Genomic DNA, 25355 nt, shown 5'->3' with positions numbered 1-25355 from the left:
ATGTTGACTGTTAAATGAAAATAACACAATCTCTATATTATAAGAGATAATGCCTTAATTATAGTGTCATCAGTAGTACTATCTGAGAGCAGCGGTAACACTTTACAATAAAGTCCCATTAGTTAATGTTAGTTAATGCATTAACCAGCAGCGGGCAATACATCTGTTACAGTATTTATTCATATTTGTTAACATCAGTGTATAAAAATACATATTAGTTCATATTAGCTCAGATCCATTAAATGATGATTATGATGAAGATTAACGAAATCATCCATTATAATGGCTTTGCTTAGTTTTAATTTTGTATACACTGAATAATAAAAATAATAATATATAATCTGGTAACACTTTAGAGTAGGTAACACTTGTTAACTATTAACTACGACATTTATCTCAATAAATTCTTAATTTGCTGCTTATTAATAGTTAGTAAGGTAGTTGTAAGGTTTAGGTATTGGGTAAGGGATGTAGAATGAGGTCAAGTAGAATAAGAAATTAATAAGGTAAATAAATATAAATACAATGTAAATCTTGTATCGAAATAAAAAACTATATTATATTTAAATATTATTACTAGTGTTCTCAAAAATATTTAATAAATAATATGATTTACTTATATTCAATAATATTTGTTTGTTTTTTGAAGTAATGTATTTTTGTGATTAGTTTAGAGTCTAAAAACTCTACAATAAATAGGCTTGGATAAATATGAAGTCTAGTTCTGATCAATTTCTTTTGTTGCCAATAATAATAATAATAATAATTGGAAGGAAAAACAATTCAATGAAACTATAAATTTAATACAAATGGCCATCTTGAAAGCACTGTTCATTGTTAGTTAATGTTAGCTAACATCCATTAAATAATTTCAGATTCAGCTTTAGATTTTAAAGACTGTATTAGTAAATGTTGACAATTATGAAGTAAGACTATTAAATGCACTGTATTAATACAATATTTTGAAAGTTCTAATATTGACAAATGGATCCTTCTTGTGAAGTGTTAACAAAAAAAGTTAAATCTTTGTTTTAATTAGTTTAATCCTAAAATGTATTTCCGATTATGAAATTCACAGATTTGCAATATGGACCTCATGTACAGTATACTTGTCAAGGTCAGAAACATATTTGCAGAAAGGTCACATTTGGTTTGTGTTGTAGCTCCTCATGTGTCCTGTGGACTCTCTTCTTTCTGTCCAGCTTCCCTCCTACTTGTGTGATTCTCAGGCTCTGTACGTCGTCACAGTGATCATCCGCTTCTCCATGAGAGCCATCTGCTCACTCACATGAAGCCACCGCTTTACCCATCGCACACAAATACAGTCTCTTGTGTCCCATGACAGAGTTTGCTCAGGGTAAGTTGTGTCTTGTGTAAAGGGGAAGGTTGATGGAATATGAGTGCTTATTTTGAGTGCTTATTTTGCTGAAAATTACTCACAATCACCTCGCACCAGACAGGAAAAGGTTTAACATTCAGAAAACAATTTTCCCCCCAAATTTCTTTGTAGTATTCAATGGAGCGTTGCCAACAGACCAATGGTAACAGTATTTATTTGCTGGAAAGCTATTGTCATTATGAACAGAGCCACTGACTGACTGACTAGTTTGGCCTTCATTTAGTAATTCATGGATAATTTGGCAAAAAAAGAATAAAATATATTGCATACATTCTTAAAATAAAGGTTTTGGAGTTTATGGTTCCAGGAAGAAACTTTGTCATCCATGGAATCTTTCCATTCCATATAAATTTGGAAACGGCTTCTTTAGATCACACACGAAAACTGCATTTTGATGGATTTGTTTCTTACAAACACACATTTTTTTGAGTGCACTGGAGTGGTGTGGATCACTTGTGGGTTATTGTGATGTTTTTATCAGCTGTTTGGACTCTCATTCTGACGGCACCCATTCACTGCAGAAGATTTATTGGTGAACAAGTGATGGAATGCTACATTACCCTAAATCTGCTCCGATGAACGGACAACTTATCTCTATCTTGGATATTCTGTGGGTGAGTACATTTTCAGCAAATGTTATTTTTTTGTTTAAACTGTTTCTTTTAAACAATAATAAAATATTTGTCAGTGAGGTAAGCAAATAATAATTTTAACTCAGAATAATATAGTTTATAAATACCTTTAAACAAGGTTTTTCTTTTCTTGTTAAAAGCTTTAACTCACTTAATTGTAATACATTTTTCAAAAAATGAGCTTAAATATTTTATATTCTTTAGATATTTGTAAAAAGACATTCATTCGCTGACATTAATGCAACAATTATTTCAAATTATGAGACCACCGGAAGAATTTATGTTTTTGAAATGTATTATACATGTACAATATTTTTTTGCTTATTGTTGATGGATTTCCTACAAACACTCCTTTACTCAGCCTCTGAAACTAGGTCTAAAGGATATGGGATACAGACTTTGGCTTTGATGGTTTTCCTCTAAGCAAAATATCCACTTCAAATGAAACCAGAAACAGTTATAATGCATGTGCATCCATTAGAGCTGTCACATTTCATACAAAGTACCAAAGAGTTGCTAAAAGTTTCATGTTTTAAGATCAATAATTAAGGTTCTCAGGCTTCATCAGGACAGATGAATTCACTCCACATTATTTGTAAACAACTGCAGCGGAGGGGCTCAGATAAGTGTATGTAGAACAGATCCCTAGACACACACCAAGGATGCTACAAAGTAAAACTATGGGACGGTGCTGAACAGATGGGAGGGTAAAAATATCTGCCCTCCTGTACACACCATGTCAGCAAAAACCTGCCTTCAGGCTCAGCGTTCACACGATGAACCAGAATGAGACCACCACAGCCCACTGTCCAAGCAACTGAGAGATTAATCAGCAAATTATTGAGAGGCAGAAAATTGAAACGTTAGTTATTTTAATCGAAAAACTATAAAATGCCATACACATTCAGTGAATGGGTGCCGTCAGAATGAGAGTCCAAACCCACAAGTAATCCACACAACTCCAGTCAGTCATTCAATGTCTTGAGAAGTTAAAAGAAACTGCATATTGGTTTTTAAACAACAAATAAACAAACATTTAAAACAACTTTAAATAACACGCTCATCATCTATAAAAACATTTCCTCCAGTGAAAACCTCCTGTTGTCCTCTCACAATCAAAATCCACCGACATATTTATTTAGATCAGTTTTGGACAGTTTTCATCTCATAAATGGTGCATATTTCTCTCCTAAATCAGAGGTCTCCTAATTTCACTAGAGAAGTGAAAACAGTTTTTCACTTCACAAGACATTAACTGATGGAATGCAGTGTTGTGGATTACTGTGATGTTTTTATCAGCTGTTTGGACTCTCATTCTGACGGCACCCATTCACTGCAGAGGACCTATTGATGTGAAAGTGATGTAATGCTACATTTCTCCAAATCTGTTGAACTCAACAAATTTGTTAAACTCATCTACATCTTGGATGGCCAGAGGGAGGAGGTTTTTTTTCATGTTATGTGTTTTAATGTCACATTTCATAGTGTTTAATATTGTACAATAGTACAAATACAGTCTCACAATGACTGAAACAGCATTTTAAAATAAATTAACAAATAAAAAGAAAAGAAAATCAAATTGAATTCATGAATTTATGTTGAATTTAATAGTTTTTTTAAATGATTAATTAATTTATTTGATTTTTTAGAACTTTTAAATTAGCATATTCATTCACCAAAACTAGCGCAGAATAATTGATTCATAGTTTTATAACCCTGTTCTTATTATTGAGCAAATTACTTAATTCTGTTTTAAATACATTTTTAATTGAATCACAGTTCATCTTCAGCAACAACATTACGACTCAACAGTGCCTTCTTGTTTTCTCACAATACTAGCTTGGAAATCTGCCAGAAAAGGTAAAAGCTCTACACCTGTATAACCTGTCTAGCAGCGCTAACAGATGGGAAGCACTTATGGCTGAGACGGGAACAGTGTCTCTGGGGGAACGTGGTGAACGGCACACCATCAGAACTGTGTGATAAGTTACACAGCCTCGTATGAGCACAAAACACTCTGTAAATCCACTGAAACCTGTTTTTCCACGCACAGAATCCTCAATATGTTGGAAGCGGATGAGTGAGTTGAGGCTGCTATGGAGGCTTGAACGCAGTATTGTTTGCTCAATATAGTTCAGATCTCTGGGGCAGCATCAGAATGCTGGAGTTTTTCACATTCACTCAAAAATGCGTGGCAAAATTGGGTCACGCTGGGAACGGCTTCCTATTTCTGTGATATTAAACATTGTGTATGGAAGCTGTGCATCATGTTGTGTTTGATTGCTCCCTTGACCTGGATACGCTGTATGAGGCATATTTCTCTTCTATATTTTATAAACTTGTTAAAATAGAGCAGCTTTTGTTTTGTTTTGGACTTCTCGGTTACTAAAGTTTGCAGAAGTCATGCAATGAAACGGAAATTCTGCCACTTTTTGTCAAATAATGTAAGGAGAGCTATATTAGCTTGCGATCTGAGGCACAGCGTTACTCATTTATGCTTCATGAGAAGTTTATTTTGTAACACAGAAACCCTGGTGGAATATGGAGTATTATCCTGAAGCTACATTTATTTTTCATCAGTCTAACTTCATTAGATTTATATTTGATTTCAAACACATTCTCTCCTATTGAAGTTTTTTCAAAGAAAACAAACTTTTGACGGCTATGTATGAAAATATAGGCCATGTCTCTGTGCACACATGCTTTCTGCAGAGAGAGACATACTGTAATGAATTTGGCATCTTGACAGTATTTCTCGACACTCCTGACATGTTGTAGACAGCGGATCTCGGTTCGTCTCCTTCCATGCTGATGTATTTAATAACCCCTGTGCATGTAGCAGGGGAAATGAGAGGTATTTATTAGATACTCAGCATGAAACTCATTCAACATGGTACTTGTTTGTGGCCCCCAAAACGCTTAGATGAGTATTAATCATTGACAATAAAAAAAAATACAAATTGCAAAATGATATGCTATACAGAAAGAATGATAAACTGCACCGTTATCTCTTGATTTTATCCTCAATAAGCAAGCTTCTCAGACTAGGATGTGAATCAGCAGCAGGTTGATTTGCTCTTTGCCTGCTGCTTCAGGTTGATTTGCATGTTCTGCTCTTCTTCTTTCACTGATTCCTCATTGTTTTGGAGAATGTGCTTCACGAGGAATTTAGCAGCTTCATCCAAATTGATATTCTCCTAAAACACAAACGAAGCCACAAAACTCCATTGTAATGAAACAGAAGTGGAATATTAGATGTGACATTACTATACACTTAGGCAATATTATAGATAGTAGCTGACATACAATTTCTCATAAAACTATAAACAATATTTTCATAAAAAGAAATATACATATTGATATGCAGGCATTCAGTCTTCAGTGGCACATGATTATAATTGTGCTCAATAATTTCACTTTATCATCAATGTTGAAAATATTTCTTATAAATAAATGATTACTTTTATTATACAGTTGATCATTAAATTGATCAAACGTGACAATAAAGACATTTATAATGGAACATGAGATTTCTATTTAAAATAAATGTTGTTCTTTTCAACTTTGTATTCATCAAATAATCTTGAGAAAAAACGGAAGCAGTACAACTGTTTTTAACATTGATAATAATCTGTTTAATAACAATTTTCCTTGAGCAGTAAATACGCATATTAGGATGATTTCTGAAGATCTGAAGACTGGAGTAATGATGCTGAAAATTCAGCTGCGCATCACAGAAATAAATTCCATTTTAGAATATATTCAAATAGAAACAAGTTCTTTTAAACTGTAATAATATTTCACAATATTACTATTTTTACTGTATTTTTTCTAAAAATTAATGCTGCCTTGGTGACTTGAAGAGACTTCTTTTAGAAACATTAAAACTTGTTTAATGTTTACATAAGTTAAAATACAAAACTAAACCAAAAAATCAAATTAAGTGTATATTAAGTATGTAGTTAATACAAAAACGAGGAAGGTCACTGGTTGGGTGAGGACTGAAAAACCCCTGTTTCTTACCTAAAATAGGTGTAAATATGGAAATAGCACAATAATAATCAAGTCACCTTTGCTGATGTCTGAAACCATTCAATGAAGCCCTTCCCCTGGCAGAGATTCTCCAGAAGAGAGGCATTCCTCCGACACACTTTAGTCTCATCACATTTATTGGCCAGAAGTACAACAGGGACCGGAAGGCCGTTTCTCAGCATTACTTGACCATCAAGTTCATGTTTCCAGTTAAGAGCTCCATCCAATGTTGACCCGTTTGTCACATCATACACAACAAGTGCACCACTGGATCCCTTAAAGTACACGCGGTTCAGTCCCCTTACACGCTCTTGGCCTAAATAAACGAGAAAAAACACTTCCATCAGAAAGCACCAAATGAGCCTTTGAGATGCAAATTAACCTTAGAGAATCAAAAACTGATCAGTTTACAGTTGTGCTATTTTGGATCTTACGGCATGACATGTTTTTCTTACCTGGAGATTTATAGTCAATAAATATAAATCTAAAAGTAAAACTTTAACTAAATGATTGATAATGGCCAGTGGCATTAAAAAGTTGTATGCACTGATGATCTATTATGACCTATTAAAATAAAAACCTGCATAATTCTATTATACTAATTTCAGGTTAAAATAAAGGCTTACCTGCTATATCCCAAAGCTGTAATCTGACCTGTGTGTGACCGTCCCAATCTATCACCTTCATGGAAAAATCCACACCTATAGTCGTTTTCAACTCCTCGTAGAATTTATTTTTCACATATCGTTTAACAAAGCTGGTTTTCCCAACTTTATGGTCTCCAATCACCAAAACTTTAAATAAATGTTCTGTGAATCCTAATTCTGCGTCTTCTGACATTTTCCATAACAAATCGCATCTGTGGTTAAAATGACCCAGTTCAGATTTATTCTGCTGGTTGAATCCCTGCGCATTTTCCAACCATGCTACCAGGAACACAAACAGTTTCCAGCACTAAAAACCATAAAACAAAGACTTTACAAGGTAAATCAAATGTCAAAGTTCATCCATTTTGAGCGATTCAGGTGCAAAGCGTGCATAAAGTGACAGTGAGACACACAGGTGCTGAAGACGATTCTTTAACATGGTCATATGAAAGCAATAACTGGTCACATTTTGGGAAATTATTCACTAAACACCTACTGTACAGCAGCAACAACCCTGAGAGCTTATGTACAAAATAAACAATATTTATCATAAACCTAATAAAACATGCTAAACAATTCCTGACAAATACAGAAACAGTATATCTTAAGATAGCTACATCTAGGCTCATATAGTATGCAATGATTGATTCTATTAAAAAAAAAAACATAGTAGCACAAATGTTTTCTTAAATCTAAAGTATTGTTTCAAAACTATAGAATGCAATCTGACAACACTTATTGCACTACAACAGAAAAAAGAGAAAACTTACAGCATTATCATTTCAGATAATATCTAAAATGTTACTTGAATACAATCTTCTATAATTGCTTAAAATCCCATAATAATTTAGAAACTGCCATGTCGTATAGGACTTAAATGGTCATAACAAGAGGATATAACTGTCTATGTCGTGGTACATTCTGGAGAAACTGCTGTCGATGGCCCTGCTGAGCATGATCTTCATTAACACATTGACTTTATAAAGCACACAAGCATTTGGAGCTGATATGAAAACATTTAACCAACAGTTAATAGACGTTAACAAATACAGACAATAATGTCTAATGGAAAAAGTCCATGAAATAACTCTTACTTTATGTTATGACCATTTTAAATCCAGTAATATACGATATATATTTACATTTTCTTTATTATAAAAAAAAAACAACAACAAAACCTAAATAGAACAAAAAAATATATATACACTTCTTATTGTACTTTAAACACACAAACTATAGAAAAAGTACATAAAAACAATACAGCATGAAAAAATGCAGGTGGTTCTGACATTGGCACTGATTTTTGCAAACAAATTTACTATCTACACGTATTGTAGTTTACTGCATACATATGCTGCATGATTTGATGCTTTAACTACACCTAAAACTGTTTGATCATCATGTTTATTTTAATATAGACTTTTTAAATACAGTTTATAAAAGTTACGACTGTATAAAATACCTTAGACACATTAAATAGTCACTGATAAAGTTGCTGCACATTGTTGGAATTCCTAAAGCTGATTTTGTTTTTGTTTTTTGCTACAGTGGTTGTTTTCTGCAAGTCCTTTAGATGATTTGATCTATTACGAAAAGCATAAAGAGCTCAGAATATACAGCATTACAATGACTGGTGTTGGTTTCATGTCAACTACTGCTGCCACACTAAAGCAAGTGATAGTGACACAAATCAAAGAGCACCTACTGTACACATTTAGTTCCTGCTTTTACTCTCTCACTGGCATTAAGGTCCAAAATTAACTTTTCTTTGCCACACAAAAATGGCAGGATGTTAAACTGTATTTTGCGTTTCAGGGTTATTATTGTTAACTAAAACTGAAAACATAAATACATTTTTTTAATAAAAATAAATAAATAAACAAATGTAATGAACAAAAAACAAACAAAACAACTGAAACTTATTTTAGTTGGTTGCCAAGACAGCATAATATTAATTTAGTTTAATTAAGTACTAAATGATCTAAAATTAAAATAACCAATAAAAGTTATAGACAATTAAAGCAAAAAAAGAAAATACTAAAACGGATAAAAACTAATAAAAATGAGAAACAAAAGCTGAAACTGTAATTAAAATGAAAATGCAAAATTTAAATGAATTCAAAGTATAAATTAAGAACTATAATAGTATATTAGTTAACATTTTCGTTAACTGCCAGTTGCAGGTGAATTTACTAAAAAATGTTCAGCCATTAAATAATATTTTGTTTTATTGTTCATTTCTGGGTTATTTTTGTTAACTAAAAGTGAAATCATAAAAAAAAATAAAAAAAATCCAAAATAGAAATGAATATACTGGAATCTATACAGGAAAAAAAATAAAATAAAAAAAAATGTGTATATATATATATATATATATGATAAAAACAAAACAAAATTACTAAAACTTAAACAGAAATTAAAATGACAACACAGTATAAAAACTAATTATATTTAAATAAAAAGTATAATAGTAAATCAGTAATAGTAAAATAACACTGGCCCATTTAAAATAAGTTTTAATTGTATGTGCATTTTGCACTTGGCAAGTCTTAATTTTGGACCCTGTTGAACATACATTCCTTTCCATACTCTCTCTTTAAATCAAGCATATACTGTAATATTAAAGCTCTCCAGTTCAGGTGACTTGCAGTCACATTATTGCACAAACTAGTACAGTAGCTATTATTTCACAAAGCTGGAGCTGACATGATCTCCTAAAATAGATTTCAAAGGGTCGAGGAGGTTTGCTTATAGTCTCTGAGAATGACAGATGCGTACGTCACGCTCGGCGGTGTGCATAAGATGGACTCGGACATGGGGGAGTTGGGAATGGGACTGCCCGAGCCGAGTGAATCCCTAAACGGAGAAGGTGGCATGAGGGCCACAGAGTCCTCCATTGTCATTTTAATCTGCACCAACTCCTCCTCATCATGGATCTGCGCATTGTCATACATGTAGCCCTGAAGAAGCCCAAACTGGTCATTTTCAACCTCCTCCAAAGGGGAGGCGGGTTCGTCCGGGTATGCATCCATGTGCATGGACAAAATCGGATGCGGGTGCAATATTTGGGGCTGAAGGGAGGAGATCACCTCATCACCCAGCTCGGGCAGACTTATGATCTCATCCAGATCGGGCATGCTTGAATTGAACTCGAGCACCTCTTGATCGGCAATACAATATTGAGGGAGAACACTGTTTTTTTCTGGCACGTGTTGCTCAGGAGTGTAAAACGTCATATCAGCGCCCGATTTGATCATAGGCTTGCCCATCAGAGGAGGACTGCCCGGGGGATTGTATCTGATCGGGTCGCCCTCATCCTCCTCGGCTACATTATACAGAGTCTTGGTGCTTAAATCGGAAAACTCCATGCCGGGGTTATTGAAGGTATTAGTTAGGGGTTTGATGACAGCCGTCTGATTGGATCCGGCTTCCTGCCTCTTCACATGTACAGACAGTCTGTGCCACATGTGTTCCCCTTTCGGAGGATGTCTTGAACCTGGTTCAGACCATGACACAGACTTTCCATTAGAACTATGAACAAAATAAAGACGACTGTTATTTCACAGGAACCGAGAAAGGTGAACACAAGAACAACATTTCTGGTTCGTGTAAAAAAATTGTGCCATGAATATATACTAAATATTAGTATTCAGATATTTGGTATATGCTTTAAAAAAGTTTATTTTTACAGATCATTCTAATATGACCAAGATCATAATCACAGTATACAGTAAGCAATTTTATTTTAAAGTGACACTTTACAGTGAGGTCCAAAAGTCAACAACTAGCTTGAAAATGTATTTTTTTCACATGAACTTAGAAAAGCAATTAATTGGGAACAATTCTGATCCTGCTCTATGATGACTAATCAAATGTATTTGGAGTACATTTTTGTAACGAGGGTCAGATTTTCTTCCAGTAAACCTCAAGATGCTTTTTGAACATCTCAAATCATGCCAAAAAACATGATTTTCAGATCCAGTGCTGCTGCCATTAAAGAAAGATTTTTTTTATTTAAATTCTGAATTTGTGTGAAAATTCAATCAACTTTTTACTCAAACGTTTAAATATATATATATATATATATATATATATATATATATATATATATATATATATATATATATATATATCAAATAATACTCCATAAAAACAAATGCATAATATAACAAATACATTCAATTTAATTTATTAAAATATTACATATTATATTAAAACACAGGAAAATTGAAGCATTTCTATTAGTGCTCTCAAACATTTGGACCACACTTTATATCCCAAAATATACGTTACACATAAAAGGAATTTAATCTCATTCTATTTTAATTTTTCTCTTTCCATCTGGAAGTTATTTCGATTCTCAGCAAAAATTCAGATTATTCATAACAAATGAATCAGTCTGGCATCAGTGCAGAAACAGCTTGCATTATTAACACAGAAGACTAATATTATAAACAAATAGTTGCAACTCAAAATTTTGACCAGAGCCATTGCAAGACAGCCGATATACATGTACATATATTATGCATTCTATATTTTGCAACAATCACAATTGTAAAACAATTAGTCACAACCATCTTTTACTTGTTTATAACAAGTCCTTCCACCTTTTTGCTTCTTGCTTTATTTGTCTACTGGTAAAAAAAAAATGATAGCAAAATCTCTTCCAGTTGACAAATTTCTACTATTATATACAGACTATCATACCAACCAGCAGTGGAACAATAACAATTCTTGCTCTTTGCCTTTACATACATTTAAAGCTACTATAGTCCTACAGTCTCTCCCAGCCCTGCTGCTCAGACGCCCCGGGTGTGCAGGTTTTAATTGTAGTTAACCTTAATTGAGATGTTAATTGAAGAAGCTCCTCTAAATGGCATGATCTTAAGATCTGGAGGGAAGCTGTATTAACAGGACTGGACCCATGGGCTCTAACGCAACAGGACGGAGAGAGACTGTGCTAACACCGCTGAGCTACTTACTTGGCATTTCCAGACGCGTTCTTCTTGCGTTTGAACATGTTTAGCAGGGTGTTGCTCCTACAAGCAATTTTCCTATCACCCACATGCATGCGCACCACGTCTGAGGTGGTGAACGCACTGCGTACGTTCCTCTCGGGCTTGGCGATGATAATGTACATTTTTGGTGTGAACATGCAGCCGAGAGCCACCGTCACGCTGAGGCTCACGGAGAACGATGTGGTGATGATCTTATAGTTGGAACCGAAGTAGATCGGCACAAAGGCCAACCAGATAATACAGGTGGTGTACATGGTGAAGGCGATGTACTTGGCCTCGTTGAAGTTGGCAGGGACGTTGCGAGTTTTAAACGCATAATAGGTGCAGCTGAGAATGAGCAGACCGTTGTAGCCCAATGGCGCCACCATGCCCAAATTGCTGGTGTTGCATATTAGAAAAACTTCTCGAATGCTGGGGTAGGATTTTATGGGCTCCGGAGGCTCCAAGATGATCAGTGTGACCTCCAAAGTCAGTTGCACGCTGATGAGGATGAAAGCGATCACCACTTGCGCCCAGGCGCTCATGAAGCGTGGTTTGCGTGTGCATATTTTCTTCTTGCTGCCGGCTAGAATGCGAGCGATGCGGTTGGTCTTGGTGACGAGAGCCGAGTAGCACATAGAGGCCGAAAGACCCACGAGAAGGCGCTGCAGGTAACACGAGGCTATGGTGGGACGGGCGATGAGAGTGAAGGGGCAGATGTAACCCAGGAAGATGCCAGCCAAGATGATGTAGCAAAGTTCACGACTGGAGGACTTGACGACTGGCGTGTCGCGGTACAGTATAAAGATGAAGGTGACGAAACTGGTCACTAGGATGCCCAGACATGAAAAAACGACAGCCGCGATGGATTCAGGATGACTCCACTCCAGGTATTGCAGGGGAAGGGGCTCACAAACTGAGTAGACAAAACAAAATGATTAGATCATATGTGACTATGAACACAATGCATTCAATAATTTTCTAAGCATCAGACTTTTTATCTGGTAGACAATAAACCCAATAAACTCTCTGAGAGTCAGTTGCTACTACTACATTACTATAATATTGAAGGTTAAAATTGACTGATTTGTACCAAAGTAGTCAAACCTGTTCATTAGAAGGGGTGTCCGAATACGTTTGGCAATATAGTGTGTGTCTATAGTCATAGGGTGTGAGACATTATGAATTAATGCTTCCACCAATAAGCAAACACTCTAAAAGGTCAACAGGAGGTTGAGATCAATGCATGCATTGTTGAATATGCATTAAAAATAGTAAAAGCATACACTCTGCATTGCTTCGTGTTTTTGTAGAACTGGCCATCTGAGTTTGACCAGCTCGCTTATGCACCAAGTACTAAAGTAGGTTTCCAGCTCACCTAAAAATAAACAGCCCTTCCACTTAGGGACCGGCCGTAAGAAAGAACCAAGCCAAAGGAGACTTGAGAGACTGCAGCAGGAGAGGAGAAACCAATGCTTCCTCATTACCAACACCAGTATTCATGAGAGCTAGACACTTTTACCAGTGATAAAACTCAAGTTGAGTTTAAGGACAACAATTTGTAAATAGAAACACATGAATCACAAATTAAACTTGTATTTGTCCCATGCACATGGTTTATTATTGAGCTATGTTGAATCTGTGCATTACTGCTGTAGCACAGAATGGAGCTGCAGAATACTATAGTGAACTGATGAAAAATACATTGCTAGAAACACTCTAGGCTGCTGCATTGACATTGACCATCATAGTGTATGAAAATAGGACAGAGAAGTAGCCGGTGAAGTAGGGCTGTCACAGGCGATAAGTTGTACGGCGCAAGCAATCCGTAAAAATGATAAATGGCCTTCAGGTGTCATGGGAAACCTTCTGAAAATAGGACAGTGAAGGTCTTTTAAAAGCCAAATCAGTAATGTAAGAGCTGGAGAATGGGATTCTGCATGGATGTTTGATGACGCATCTATGATGCTTTGAAAAAGCAGACACGTGCTTTTTCCTTTGACTTTCCAAAAGCATTAAAGTGATTTAAACTATGTCGAAAAATCTACTTTTTAACATTTTTTTGAAGAAAACTAATTGTGCCTGTCCATGCAAAAATCACCACTGCAACTCTATTATCATTTAAAAATAATAAGTCTGATGGCTTAGAAAGATATAGCACCGGTAACACATAATACGCACGCTCTGATTGGTCAGATCGTCTGTCAATCAAGCTCTTTGCAAGCGGTCGGTTTAAGGTGTCATTCTTGTCTGGCATAAATTGTGACACTGAATTGTTAAAGCTTGTAGACCAAGTTATATCTTTGAATATTTAGCTTTACGGAAACATTTCAAATTTAAAATGTTAACTATGCCACACAGCCCCCACAACACCCCCCCCCCCAACAACTATGAAATCAAATAGAGATAAAATTGAGACTTTTGCTTCATTCTTCTGATGATTCTAGTAATGTCATGTCTCCTCTAGATCTTCAGAAGAGTTCTCAACCTCAAGAAACCAAATTACCAAAGCCAACTAAAATGCAAGATTTCAGTACTTTATTAAACACTTCTCTTCAAAGAATGTACATTTTCTGAGCAATGTTATACAACTAAATTTTACAGGTCGATACATCAAGTATGGTCTCATTTGTGTCTATTGTTATTTCTCCTGAGGAATATTAGGAGAAACAGCTGTCACAGATGATCCTTCAAATGAAAACCAACCACATTTCGGTTAGCACTACACATTTTCATAGTTTTAATTTATTGAATGTTTGGGCTAATATGATAATGCTTTCAGCTGCTAATAAGAGTGTAGTACTTTCAGCTACAACAACTCAAATTCACCATTCTGCCAGGTCAAGTCTGGGTCTGAAGTTTAACAAAATTTGCTATTGCAAATGAAATACCTTGCAGTTCTTTGTCTGGCCACCATCCCAGCTCACACGCTTTGCAGGTGAACTCATCCTGGACATATTCATTGTCCTTACAGGCCGTACAGATCCAACAGCAGCTCACCTCCCCTTTCCTGATCACCTGTGAAGACACATTATACACATTTGTTTAAGAAGAAATGGATGCAGTGGAAATAAAGTGTTTTTGCTAATAAATATACAAACTGACCTTGATCTCTCCTTTGGAGCAGGGCTCACTGCAGACAGATCGGACCATCTCACTGCGGTTCATCTGGATCATATAATCATCGATACTTAAAACGCCTTCATGCCACGAGCCAACGTTTATATAGTCATAAACGCCAGGCTCCACAAACTGCAGGTTCATAATGTCATACCTTTAAAAAAAGAGAAAAGGAAATTAATCTACAATACAACTATTATCGCTCATAGTTGGGGTTTGCAATTTAAACAAACCCCTAAACCTAAGTATTAAACTTCAGCATATAATTCATCCTAACTTACATTTTCTTTGGCATGAATAATGCAAAACATTGATTATTGCCACCAAAAGACAGAATTATGGACAGAACAACCAGAGTGTTTTCCAAAGTCAGGTCACTGCATTTATTGGATGCACAGCACACCCCATGGTGGTTTAAAAATTAATGAATTGCTATTTTTGTGTTATTAGTTTAGTGAATAAAACGTAAATTTATGTAGGCCAGTAAGTAAGACTGACCTGCCTGGTAAGTCCCCGTTTTCATCGAACCACACATCTTCTCCAGACACACCAGTAAACGAGGTCTTGAGGAGAAAGTCCAGCAGTTTGCTGCCGTCAATGGGGTCCATGGCGTCGCACAGTCCCACGTGACCCGGACACAAGTGCTGATGCATATCATGAAGTCCGTGAGCCATGGCGTAGATGGCATTAATGACGAAACCCATCTTACTGTCCTGGACATAGTTGTCCTCTAGGCTTTCGTAACCTGTGAGAATCAGAAAACCAAAAAGCAATTATTAGAACATCAATGCAATGCAACCTGAGTGTTTTAGTCAACATGAAACAACATTTGCAACCCATTTTACATCACTATAGATCTTAACAGCTATTTGACTACTGGTTGTCAACATCCAACCGCCTACATGGCCTAAGTGATGTTAGTCTTTTCATACAGGCAATGTAGTTTTCTTTCAAATAATGTGAACTAATGAATCATTGACAGTAATTACATGCATTAAGTGAATTCTGATTTCATGTTGACTGCAGTAAATCATTCAGCAATACCAGCAAATCCTAGAAAAAAGTTCCACATTTTGCAGCTAAAAGGCTTTTACTAAAATGAAAATCACAATGAAAATCTCCACTGTAACAGTTCAGCCATGATATTTCCAGACCCCATTTTATAGTCATTTTTGAGCATTAGAAAGGGAACGATAGGGTGTCCAAAGACATCATTATTCCTAAGGCACAGGAAAAACAGTTAAGTAAGTTCTGTCTTTTTCTATTGGACAGCGAATCAAAAGACTGCAGCATTAAAACAGAAGATCAAACGAAATGCAGTTGCCCTGGCGAGGCAAACCATTTATGTAACCCAACGCAGCATTTAATTAGTAATGGACATGATGGGGACATTATTATTAATTAAGCAAGGAAATTAACTATTCATCCGTGTTCTCATTCTTGCCCATCTCCCTCATGACTCACAGTAAATGTGTCTGACAATTAAAAAAAAACAAAAACAAAGATTGCTGTGTTAATTCAAAGGAACGGGCAATGTCAAAGGACACCCTACAGTATCATCTGGTGATCTGTAACAAGCCAGCAGGAAGCAGTATCAGGCACCATAACTGATAAATATGGTGTATTTCAAAGATAAAACATACATATCCAAAGGAAACGCTCAATGTGATGGCTCTAACATTATATCTGTGAATTAAAGTGCATTGCAACAAGCCACGAGTGAAAGCTAAAACCTAGGCATGCTTCGCTTGTAAATACCTCATTTTTTGGGATGGGCTCAAACCATAATATAACAGTGACACTTTGAGGAAAAACTTAAGAAAAACATGAAATACATGTTTTATTAATACTAGAGGCATATTGCGAGGATTTCTCTGTGTTTCTAACCCCCTGGCTCTCTATTAGATCATTTTTTTCTAAACCAATTTCAAAACTTTTATTTGGTATGTCAACGTTTTGTTTACATGCAACGTGAAATAATTAGGACTGGAGGCTTCAGTAAGGATATGATACTGTGCTATGATATCTATTCCCAAATATCATCTCATCACAAAATTAATCTCATCAACAGTTCATCAAAATCATTCCAATAATCAGATTAAAAAATCTGAAAAACAAACAATAGATGAACAACATTCCTAGTTTAGTATAATTTATTTTAGATCCTTAAATATTGATTTTCTTATGAATAAAGAAATAAAGTCACCATATACTTTACTTTACTATAACCTCGTCTACCCTATTTACAATGTGACACCAGATTATAATGTCTGGTCACTGTTTTTTTTTTTTTTTTGTAAAAATTAGTGAGCACCAAATAATATTTTTTTTACCATAGCCACAGTATGACATCAATACAATCTATTTTTCTTTTTTTTTTTCAGTTGTGAATGTTTAGCAGATGCATGGTGTAAGTGGAGCCGAATCTGTAGAAATAAGAAGTGTGACCTCTTTATTTCTTCTCTCTGAAGGCTCTGATTCATATTAGCACAAGCATCTAAAAATGCTTAAAAGAGTTCCCCACTGGAACATGCAGCAAAGCCAACTGGCATGATAAATCTAGCTGTTATTGGGATATAAAGTTCAAACTGAAGTGCCCTTATAGATGCTCATTTCTTATTTGGGAAAAAAAAAACATCCCAATAACTTCATATATTAGAGGTCAACCGATATTCAGTACTGCATTGTGACCTGAGCTTATTTACAAGAGTAAACTCTCTTATCTAATAATGTTTACTAGTGATATTAAAATATATATTAAAAAGGCAGAGTCACACAACATAATTTATTTTGAAATCATATGGTTGTATTATATCAGTCGACCTCTATCTATATTGCTGAAGTATCTCCACGCTAGCTCTTCAGAAAAATATTCACTTACCATCTTGGAGTTCTAGACAAAGAAATAATAACAGAACAGCAGACTATGACTATTTCTCTGTTTGATCATTTGTAACAGTTTGCATTTTGTGTTTATGTTTACATTTCAAAAAATTTAAATTAACATTTTGCATAAGGATCGCCTAAAAACCAAACACATTTTTTTTTAAGCAAAGCAACGCTGTAAAAATATGGAAAAACAACATGAAAATAGCATAAATGTAGTTCAGATAATAAAGAATTCTATAGTTTAAAAGCATGTAACAAGCTAAAACATAAATATATTGCTTTGTGAAACGAAATGTGGGACTGCAAATGCAGAAAATAAAGTGTTGTCTCAAAACTCTGCTGATGTTAAATATGAACCCAGCCAGATAGAAATGTGCCATAAAAAGAGTACATTTACCTATATCGCCTTTTCAGTCACCAGAGATGGTTTCAAAGATAAAAAAGGAGCAAAAACACAAATATATGATTTTAAATGATTATAAACCCTTCTGTTTTGGGAAATAACAGCTTATAGCATGCAAAATGGGTCATTCCTGTTCTGCCGTACATTTTAGGCTGATGATAAACTTTCTTTGCAATGTTGCCTTCAATGGGTAACCAGATGAGACAAGGGCCCGCAACTGATCTAAAATATCCTGATAGAAATTTGTTGCCCATTCTCAATGGGAAAGTGCCCAAGCAATGATGCTTAAAAAAGTCGCCCCATGTATCATCAGCCTTAAACTCAGTAATTTGATAAAAACAGGAGAAATTATTATTATTATTATTATTTTTGCATGACAACTATAGCTACAAACCAAAGAATCCTTCAAATCCACTGCTCACACTTACAAATGTTTGTGCCAGTCCAAAATACCAGTTCATAATCCATAAAAATACTTCCTCCAGTTAAAAAGTCCACCATCTGTTGTCCTCTCACATCAAAATACACCAACATATTTGTTTAGAACTGTTTTAAACTGTTTTCAATTGTAAACGGTGCTTGATCTGTGCATATTTTTGAGTCTGGACGACTTTTTCACCGGAGAAGGCAATAAAGCACTCGTCTTTTAACTTAAAACGCCTTAAAGATGGATTCACTTTTTCACTTCACAAGACATCAGTTGATGGACTGGAGTCGTGTGGATTACTTGTTGCGAATTACATTTCCCCCCCAACCCCCCCCCCCCCGTTTGGAGTCTCATTCTGACGGCACCCATTCACTGCAGAGGATCCATCAGTGAGCAAGTCATGTAATGCTAAATTTCTTCAAATCTGTTTTGATGAAAAAAACGAACTCATCTATATCTTGCATAGAGTAAATATTTAGCAAATTTTATTTTCTGCATGAAGTTTTTAATTTTTTTTATTTTAGAAATTCAGAACATTTACCTGAACAAAGTAGCACATTCTGTAAATTCACCTCTATGTTCACTTATTTGTGATTTTTAAGATAATATTTTATCTAATATATTAGGTCATCTATGATGGGGACATGAACGTGTACTGCATATTTGGAATGACCCATATACACCCTCGCTCTCCTCGTACCTGAGCAGTTCTTCTTATAATTAGTGTTTTCTTGTGGATGTCCCGGGAGGCGGCACTGGAAACGGTGCTGCCAGAATTCAGCGAACCAGGGGTTTCTATTGTTGGTGTTGAGCTGTAACTGCAGGTAATAGTCATCGAAGGACGTGACCTCCTCTGTCTGTAGCTTCATAGTGATGCCGCCCACAGCTTCCTGCTCGTAGCCCTCCACGACCTCATCCCTGTCCGCCCAGCCGTCACTGAAAGAAAGGGTCACAAAGTGTCTAATCAGTCACCTAATTACCACCAGCTTCCTCTTCAATCTCTCACCTGCAATGACTGAATAACACTGACACTCGAGTGCATTGACCTACTTTAGCACAGGCTGAAAAACAGACTCAGCGTGCACAACACTGTGTTAGATGGTTCATCAGTCAGTTGATTGATATAATCTTCTCTGGTGCTTTTAGCAACAACATTCAAAATATTTTACAACTGGCTGCCTTTGCACGGAATAAGATGCTATTTCGGCATGTCAAAAGAGCATGAAAATATTTACATGAACTATATAATAGTAAGATGTAACCCCAGGCTGTTTTTTAGTCCTAGTCCATCCCTACTTGAACGTGTGTTGTTTGAGCGTGTAATGAAGGTGTCTTTCAGTGGTCATGGCATCATCAGCACCATCTGCCTCTCAGCATCTTCTCGGCAGCATGCCAAAAACTGACTATTATTAGTGGACACTTCATATTTCACAGATGTCAATTAATCAAGAGCAGCTGAAAAGCATTGTGTGTTCTCAAAGTGATTACAGCTGACCAAAGGAATGCCACAATCAAGTGTTGCTTCAACTTTTATTAAAGTTAAATGCTTCAAATTTTAGGTCCCAGGTGTTTATTTTTTGTTTTGCTTTTTATTAAAAAAACAAAAAGATTTTAGATTTTACTTTTGTGTATTAAACTGACAAACTGCCTTTGATTATTTATTGATTGGATTTAACAGATTACACTTTCAATAAAACATTTCTAATTTTATGCAAAAGGTGTTTTTTTTGCATGTTTTGGCCAAATCTTTGTTCCTTGTACAGCTGTGACCAGCAAGCGTCAATGACGTGTGGTGTCTGGAGCACCATGAATTGAAGCAATGATTCAGTCAAGGGTTTAGAATTTATTAGGGATGCTATGTCCCTACTAATGTCAATCGATGTTAATAGTTTTGATCAAACAGTTGAGTATATGTAATTACTGCTATTGGAATTTTGACTGAATTCTGAAATCCTAATATTGATATTACCTGAGAAGTTAAGGTAAATATGCTAAAAATGTACACCTTTGAAATGGAGCTTTTCAAAACCCCAAATCAGTTAAATCATTGCATCGCAAACTTATTCACTGTTATGAAGCACTACAGTCGGATAGCATATCACAAATCAGTTTGATTCAGATCGGGAATTCAGAGCGCTTCGGAGCGGGTTCGACTTCAAAGCACTTCAGATCTTCAGAACAGGTTTGTGAATCTTTTCATTCAGATTGGGACTTCAGAGCACGTATCACAATTATTTTTTCTGTTTTTTTTTTGTTTGTTTTTTTTCCCGTAAGGGATATGTTGCCAGGTTAACAAAAACAGTAATAAATGTACACCTTAAGAGGACACATAAGATGAATAGATACATTTTGATTGCTTTGGGATTAACAGAGCTTTGGATAGTTTTCCTAAAACAACTCTAAATAAATTTTAGAGCCAGATATTTGTTTATGTATGCGAAATTTGGCTAGCAGGAAACACAAATTAGTTGACTTTATTTTTCTATATTCTCTTTTGAGTAGTCAAACAATCCAAAGAAAACATCTTTAAAACTGCTGCTGTAATGTTGTTGGTTTTACATAATCATATAGTCAAAATAATGCCAAATTATAGTCTGATGAATATGATAACAAATAAAAAGCTCCGTTTATGAATTATATGTTAGCTTCCAAAGTTTTGGAAAAGCCATGTGTTCCCCATCATTTGTCATGCAAAACAAAAAAATATATTATATATATATATATATATATATATATATATATATATATATATATATATATATATATATATATATATATATATATATATATATATATATAATATATTTTTTTGTTTTATATATATATATATATTTAAAAAAACACTACTAAAATTAATCATGAGTACTTCTTGTGCAACACACAGGCTTGACCTTTGACCTCATATTTTAACATTTCTAACTTCTGCAATTAAATGACATTTGAAAACTCATAGTAGTTTTAGAATCGAAATATTTCACAATTCTGGATACAAGTGAATACAAATTAGCAATTACATTTTGTTACAATATCATTTACTAAATTCATTTCAAATACATAATATTCAAACAAAATCATTTTAATTGTTACTGTGGGCACACTGTTAAAGGGATAGTTCACCCAAACATGAAAATTCTGTCACTACTCACCCTTGTGTAATTCAAAACCTTTATGAGTTGCTTTCTTATTTTGAACATAAAAGCAGATATTTTGAAAATTGTTGGTAATGTAGGAAAATAAATACTATGGAAGTCAATGGGAACCACCAACTGTTTGATTACCAGCAATCTTCAAAATATCGTCTTTCAGCCTGGTAAAACTAGTATGTCTTTCAGTTAAGTTACTTAATGATATAGCTTTGAATTAGCCTCCTTTAAAACAGTCTCCTTGACCCAGAATAAAGCAGCCTTGTCCAAATGATGTTCCTCTTTTCAGTCCATAGAGACTGTTTTGGCATCAAGACAGAGGTATAAAATACTTTACACCAACAAGAGAGGGTTCAGCTGATTTCAAAAACTCAAAATCCATCATTTTAATATCTCATTAATAGAAACCTGCAGCATCAGGAAATCACAATCATTTCTAGCAGAATCCCTTTGATAGATCTGATGCTTTATAAAACGATTAAGGATTATGTTTTAATGCTTCTAAAGGCCCCCAGCATCCCTGAAGTGTCACATTTCATTAAATTAAAAATGAATATTCACCTGCCGATGAGGAGGAATTCTCTGGCTACACCGAGGCGTCTCATGGCCATGAGGAGACCACGAACAGTCATCCCCTCACAGAAACACACCACCACGCGAGCTTTGGGCAGACGCTCTCGCAGTTTCCTCAGCAGTCGGTCAAAGTGTTTCTCCCCAGCGTTGCTGTAGATCTTGTCCGAATGTGCGATACACAAACCTTCCTGAGATGCCAGTTCTTTAAAGGCCTCCATCCCGCTCTCGCCATAGTTCCCTGAGGAATGACAGCCAACACAAGAGCGTCTAAATCAGAGTCTCTCAGTGTCCATGCAATGAGTTTGGCACTTTAGTCTGATTTAAATTACAAGTGTCACAACTTACCTTAATAGTCTAACAAAAAAACAAAAAAGTTGTCTATTTGGAATGTAATAACTTGCTCTTTTTCTTTTATGAGTGTAAACTTCCACGTTAATATTGAATCGGATTGTGAACTGGAATGAACATTTTTCTAAATTTCAGGTATCGTCCATTATTTAATACATCAGATGATATTAATCCTCAATGTTTGAAATGACTCTTATGTTTATTATCGGTGAATATGACATTGGACCGATGATGACACAGATATTTGTTTCACTGAATGATTTGAGAGCTCAGGTTGTGATCCTGATTGTGCTTTCGAGTGCTGTTAAGAAGATTAGATTACTGTGTCACTTTTTAATCACAGATTGGGTTGTATTTGGAATAATGTGACAGGATATGAGACCAACATCAATCTCTTGATAATGATATGGTGATTAAAAGACACTCAGCATGCATGCATGAGTGTTTGACCTTGTACAGGAATTGAAGTGATATTTGGATTCAAGTTCTGTAACCTCTGGTTCTTCTGGTCTGATTTCATTTTACCGTCCCAAACAGGCATATTAATGTTATTTTAAATGCAATCTGGGCTATTTTTGAAAGTCAGACTGAAGCATGGGATGATAATGAGAAAATAAAAATCACAAATAAGATCTATTTAAAGCTGCGGTAGGTAACTTTTGACGCTCTAGCTGTTAATAAACAGAACTGCTTGCGTCTTGCGGAAGAACATCGTAGCCGGAACTACTTCTCTCTGTTTATGTCTATGAAGAATCACAAAAGTACTGGGTTACTCCGCCGCGGTGCACGGTTTGGAAAATGGATTCATGGTGTACACGCTTATTATATAAATTTTTCTACATTTTGAACACAAACAAAGTTACGGACCGCAGCTCTGATTGGTTGTTTCTTAATGGGAGCGGATGCATTCCTGCAAATGGCAATAGGACACTGGGAGGAGCCAGAGGAGCTTGATTTTTTCACAGATTATCTGTCTCATATTCTACTGTGAGGACATAATGACAGGTTTAACAAATATGTAAAAAATATATTTTTACAAAAGTTACCTACAGCAGCTTTAAAACCTGATCTGAGACTAAATAGGGTGCAAATGGAGATTTCTGCTTAATTCTCCTGAGAAACAGATCCCAATAATCTCACAAGAGTTTCAAAGAGATCTTAACATCCTAAACTGTGCTCGGTTTTGCAAAAAAAAAAAAACTAGTACATGTTAAAGACCTCACTACATTTTGCATAAAATTATTTTAAGACCAGACGATCTGACATGCAATGCACAATACATTTTATAGCTCTATGATGAGAACTGACTAATTTGTGTCTGTTTTTCTTTTAAGTGTGTTTTAGGAGAACCACATGCTGATACTAACTCATATATATAACTCACCCTCGGTGTGAACTGCTGACACATACGTCCAGTTGTAGCGTTTCACGATGTCCAGGAGAGCTCTGGCCTGAAGAGTGTCCGAGGGCACGACCCTAAGGAAGTACTTATAGAGGGTTTTATCGCTCAGATCAATGCTTGTAGCCGAGTACGCAATCTGAGGGATGTTGAACAGCTGCAGCAGGTTCTGAACTTGAATGGCCACTGAACTGGATCCAGGTCCAATCACACCAGCGATGGGTTTTTTGGTGGCCGGCGCCTGAGCGGGAGGATTTGCCTCGCCGCACCACTTCGTCCCGTCTTTGTCATCACGGATGGAGATAAGCGAGTCTCTTATGAACTCAATACTCTGTTCCAAAGCAACAGATGAGTGCCAGCAGGAGTCCCTGATCTCACAACCCAGAGTGATGTTGGGAAGAAGATTGGGATCTGCGTTGATTCTATCTAGTGTATAAAACATCGCTTCCACTCTTTGGATCCCGTACTGTTCTCTGATCTCCCCGCACTTTCTTTCCGCGACCTTCTCTGCTGCAGGTTGATGATGGACTGAAAACAGAGCGCCGATGATGATATCACCATCCATCCTTGCCACAGAGCGGGAGGCTGCTCTGGGTACCACTGACCTCTGATGAACATCAGCTGATGAGAGGGGACAGGTGCAAAACAATAAGACTGAGAGACACAAAAAAAGGAGGACATTCATTCTCATCATCACCATCATCATCATCGTCCTCATGGTGTCAGATGTCTTCAGTTAAAATCAGCTCCATCTTGCTGGTAAGAGACAAAGATATTTGTTGCATTCCAGTCCAGCCGTCATCATCCAAACAGCTTCCCTGCAGAATGAGGATGAGAATAAATCACTTCAGATCACATCCTAGCAGCAGCTACAGATGCGATAACTCTCATGATTTGTTCTTTTTTAATTCATGCCAGTATATTAAAGTCTGATGAGCCAGAACCAGGACAATGACATAATCGTTCGTAATGAAACTATATAACCTTATTATTTTTAGATGAATATTTGATATTCACAGACAATACATATGCAAATCATCCTAGATATCTGCGGTGGACTTTTCTGAATCAAACAGAGATTGAAACAACTTACAGAAGTCTCCTTAACATGCTCCATGTGTTCTAGATGAGCTGTGCTATGATTCAACTAAAATATAATAGTCAGCATGCAATAACTCCTAACAGGACACTGGTTTAGTGATCTGGCTGATGCATTATATCTGTGTCATGCATTCAATCCTCATTTAATCAGCTCACCTGAAATCACAGCACGTGTCGATGCATCTCTCTCCCGAGCTGCTGGAGCACACACTGAGCCTCCTGTATTCATCCTCCAACATGAGCGC

At 35.8% G+C, this 25355-nt stretch overlaps 2 protein-coding genes across 4 annotated transcripts; both read right to left on the bottom strand.

Annotated features, from left to right (window-relative positions):
• Positions 1-5087: 5087 nt before the first annotated feature.
• On the bottom strand, positions 5088-7344 carry LOC113117711 (ras-related protein Rab-32-like). The gene is made up of 3 exons (XM_026286596.1): positions 6690-7344; positions 6102-6379; positions 5088-5228 (listed from the first exon to the last, which is right to left on the bottom strand). Exons 1-3 carry the CDS (start codon positions 6901-6903, stop codon positions 5088-5090), a joined length of 633 nt encoding a protein of 210 aa, XP_026142381.1. The 5' UTR covers positions 6904-7344.
• Positions 7345-9256: 1912 nt separating this feature from the next.
• LOC113117709 (metabotropic glutamate receptor 1-like) lies at positions 9257-25345 on the bottom strand. 3 transcript variants are annotated; one of them, XM_026286591.1, is made up of 10 exons: positions 25267-25345; positions 23995-24827; positions 22251-22500; positions 19247-19482; positions 18114-18122; positions 15326-15572; positions 14813-14981; positions 14599-14725; positions 11693-12623; positions 9257-10241 (listed from the first exon to the last, which is right to left on the bottom strand). In XM_026286591.1, the coding sequence occupies exons 2-10, from the start codon at positions 24725-24727 to the stop codon at positions 9437-9439; spliced, it is 3507 nt and encodes a 1168-aa protein (XP_026142376.1). In that variant the 5' UTR covers positions 24728-24827; positions 25267-25345; the 3' UTR covers positions 9257-9436. The 3 variants fall into 3 exon arrangements, with proteins under 3 accessions (XP_026142376.1, XP_026142377.1, XP_026142378.1); XM_026286593.1 differs by having other exon boundaries at positions 10003-10206; XM_026286592.1 differs by lacking the exon at positions 18114-18122.
• Between the last annotated feature and the right edge of the window lie 10 nt (positions 25346-25355).

This window comes from Carassius auratus, chromosome 17 (genome assembly GCF_003368295.1).
Source record: "Carassius auratus strain Wakin chromosome 17, ASM336829v1, whole genome shotgun sequence".
Taxonomy (NCBI): Eukaryota; Metazoa; Chordata; class Actinopteri; order Cypriniformes; family Cyprinidae; genus Carassius; species Carassius auratus.
The sequence above is the reverse complement of the archived record's forward strand: the minus strand, read 5'-3'. Positions and strand labels throughout refer to the sequence as shown.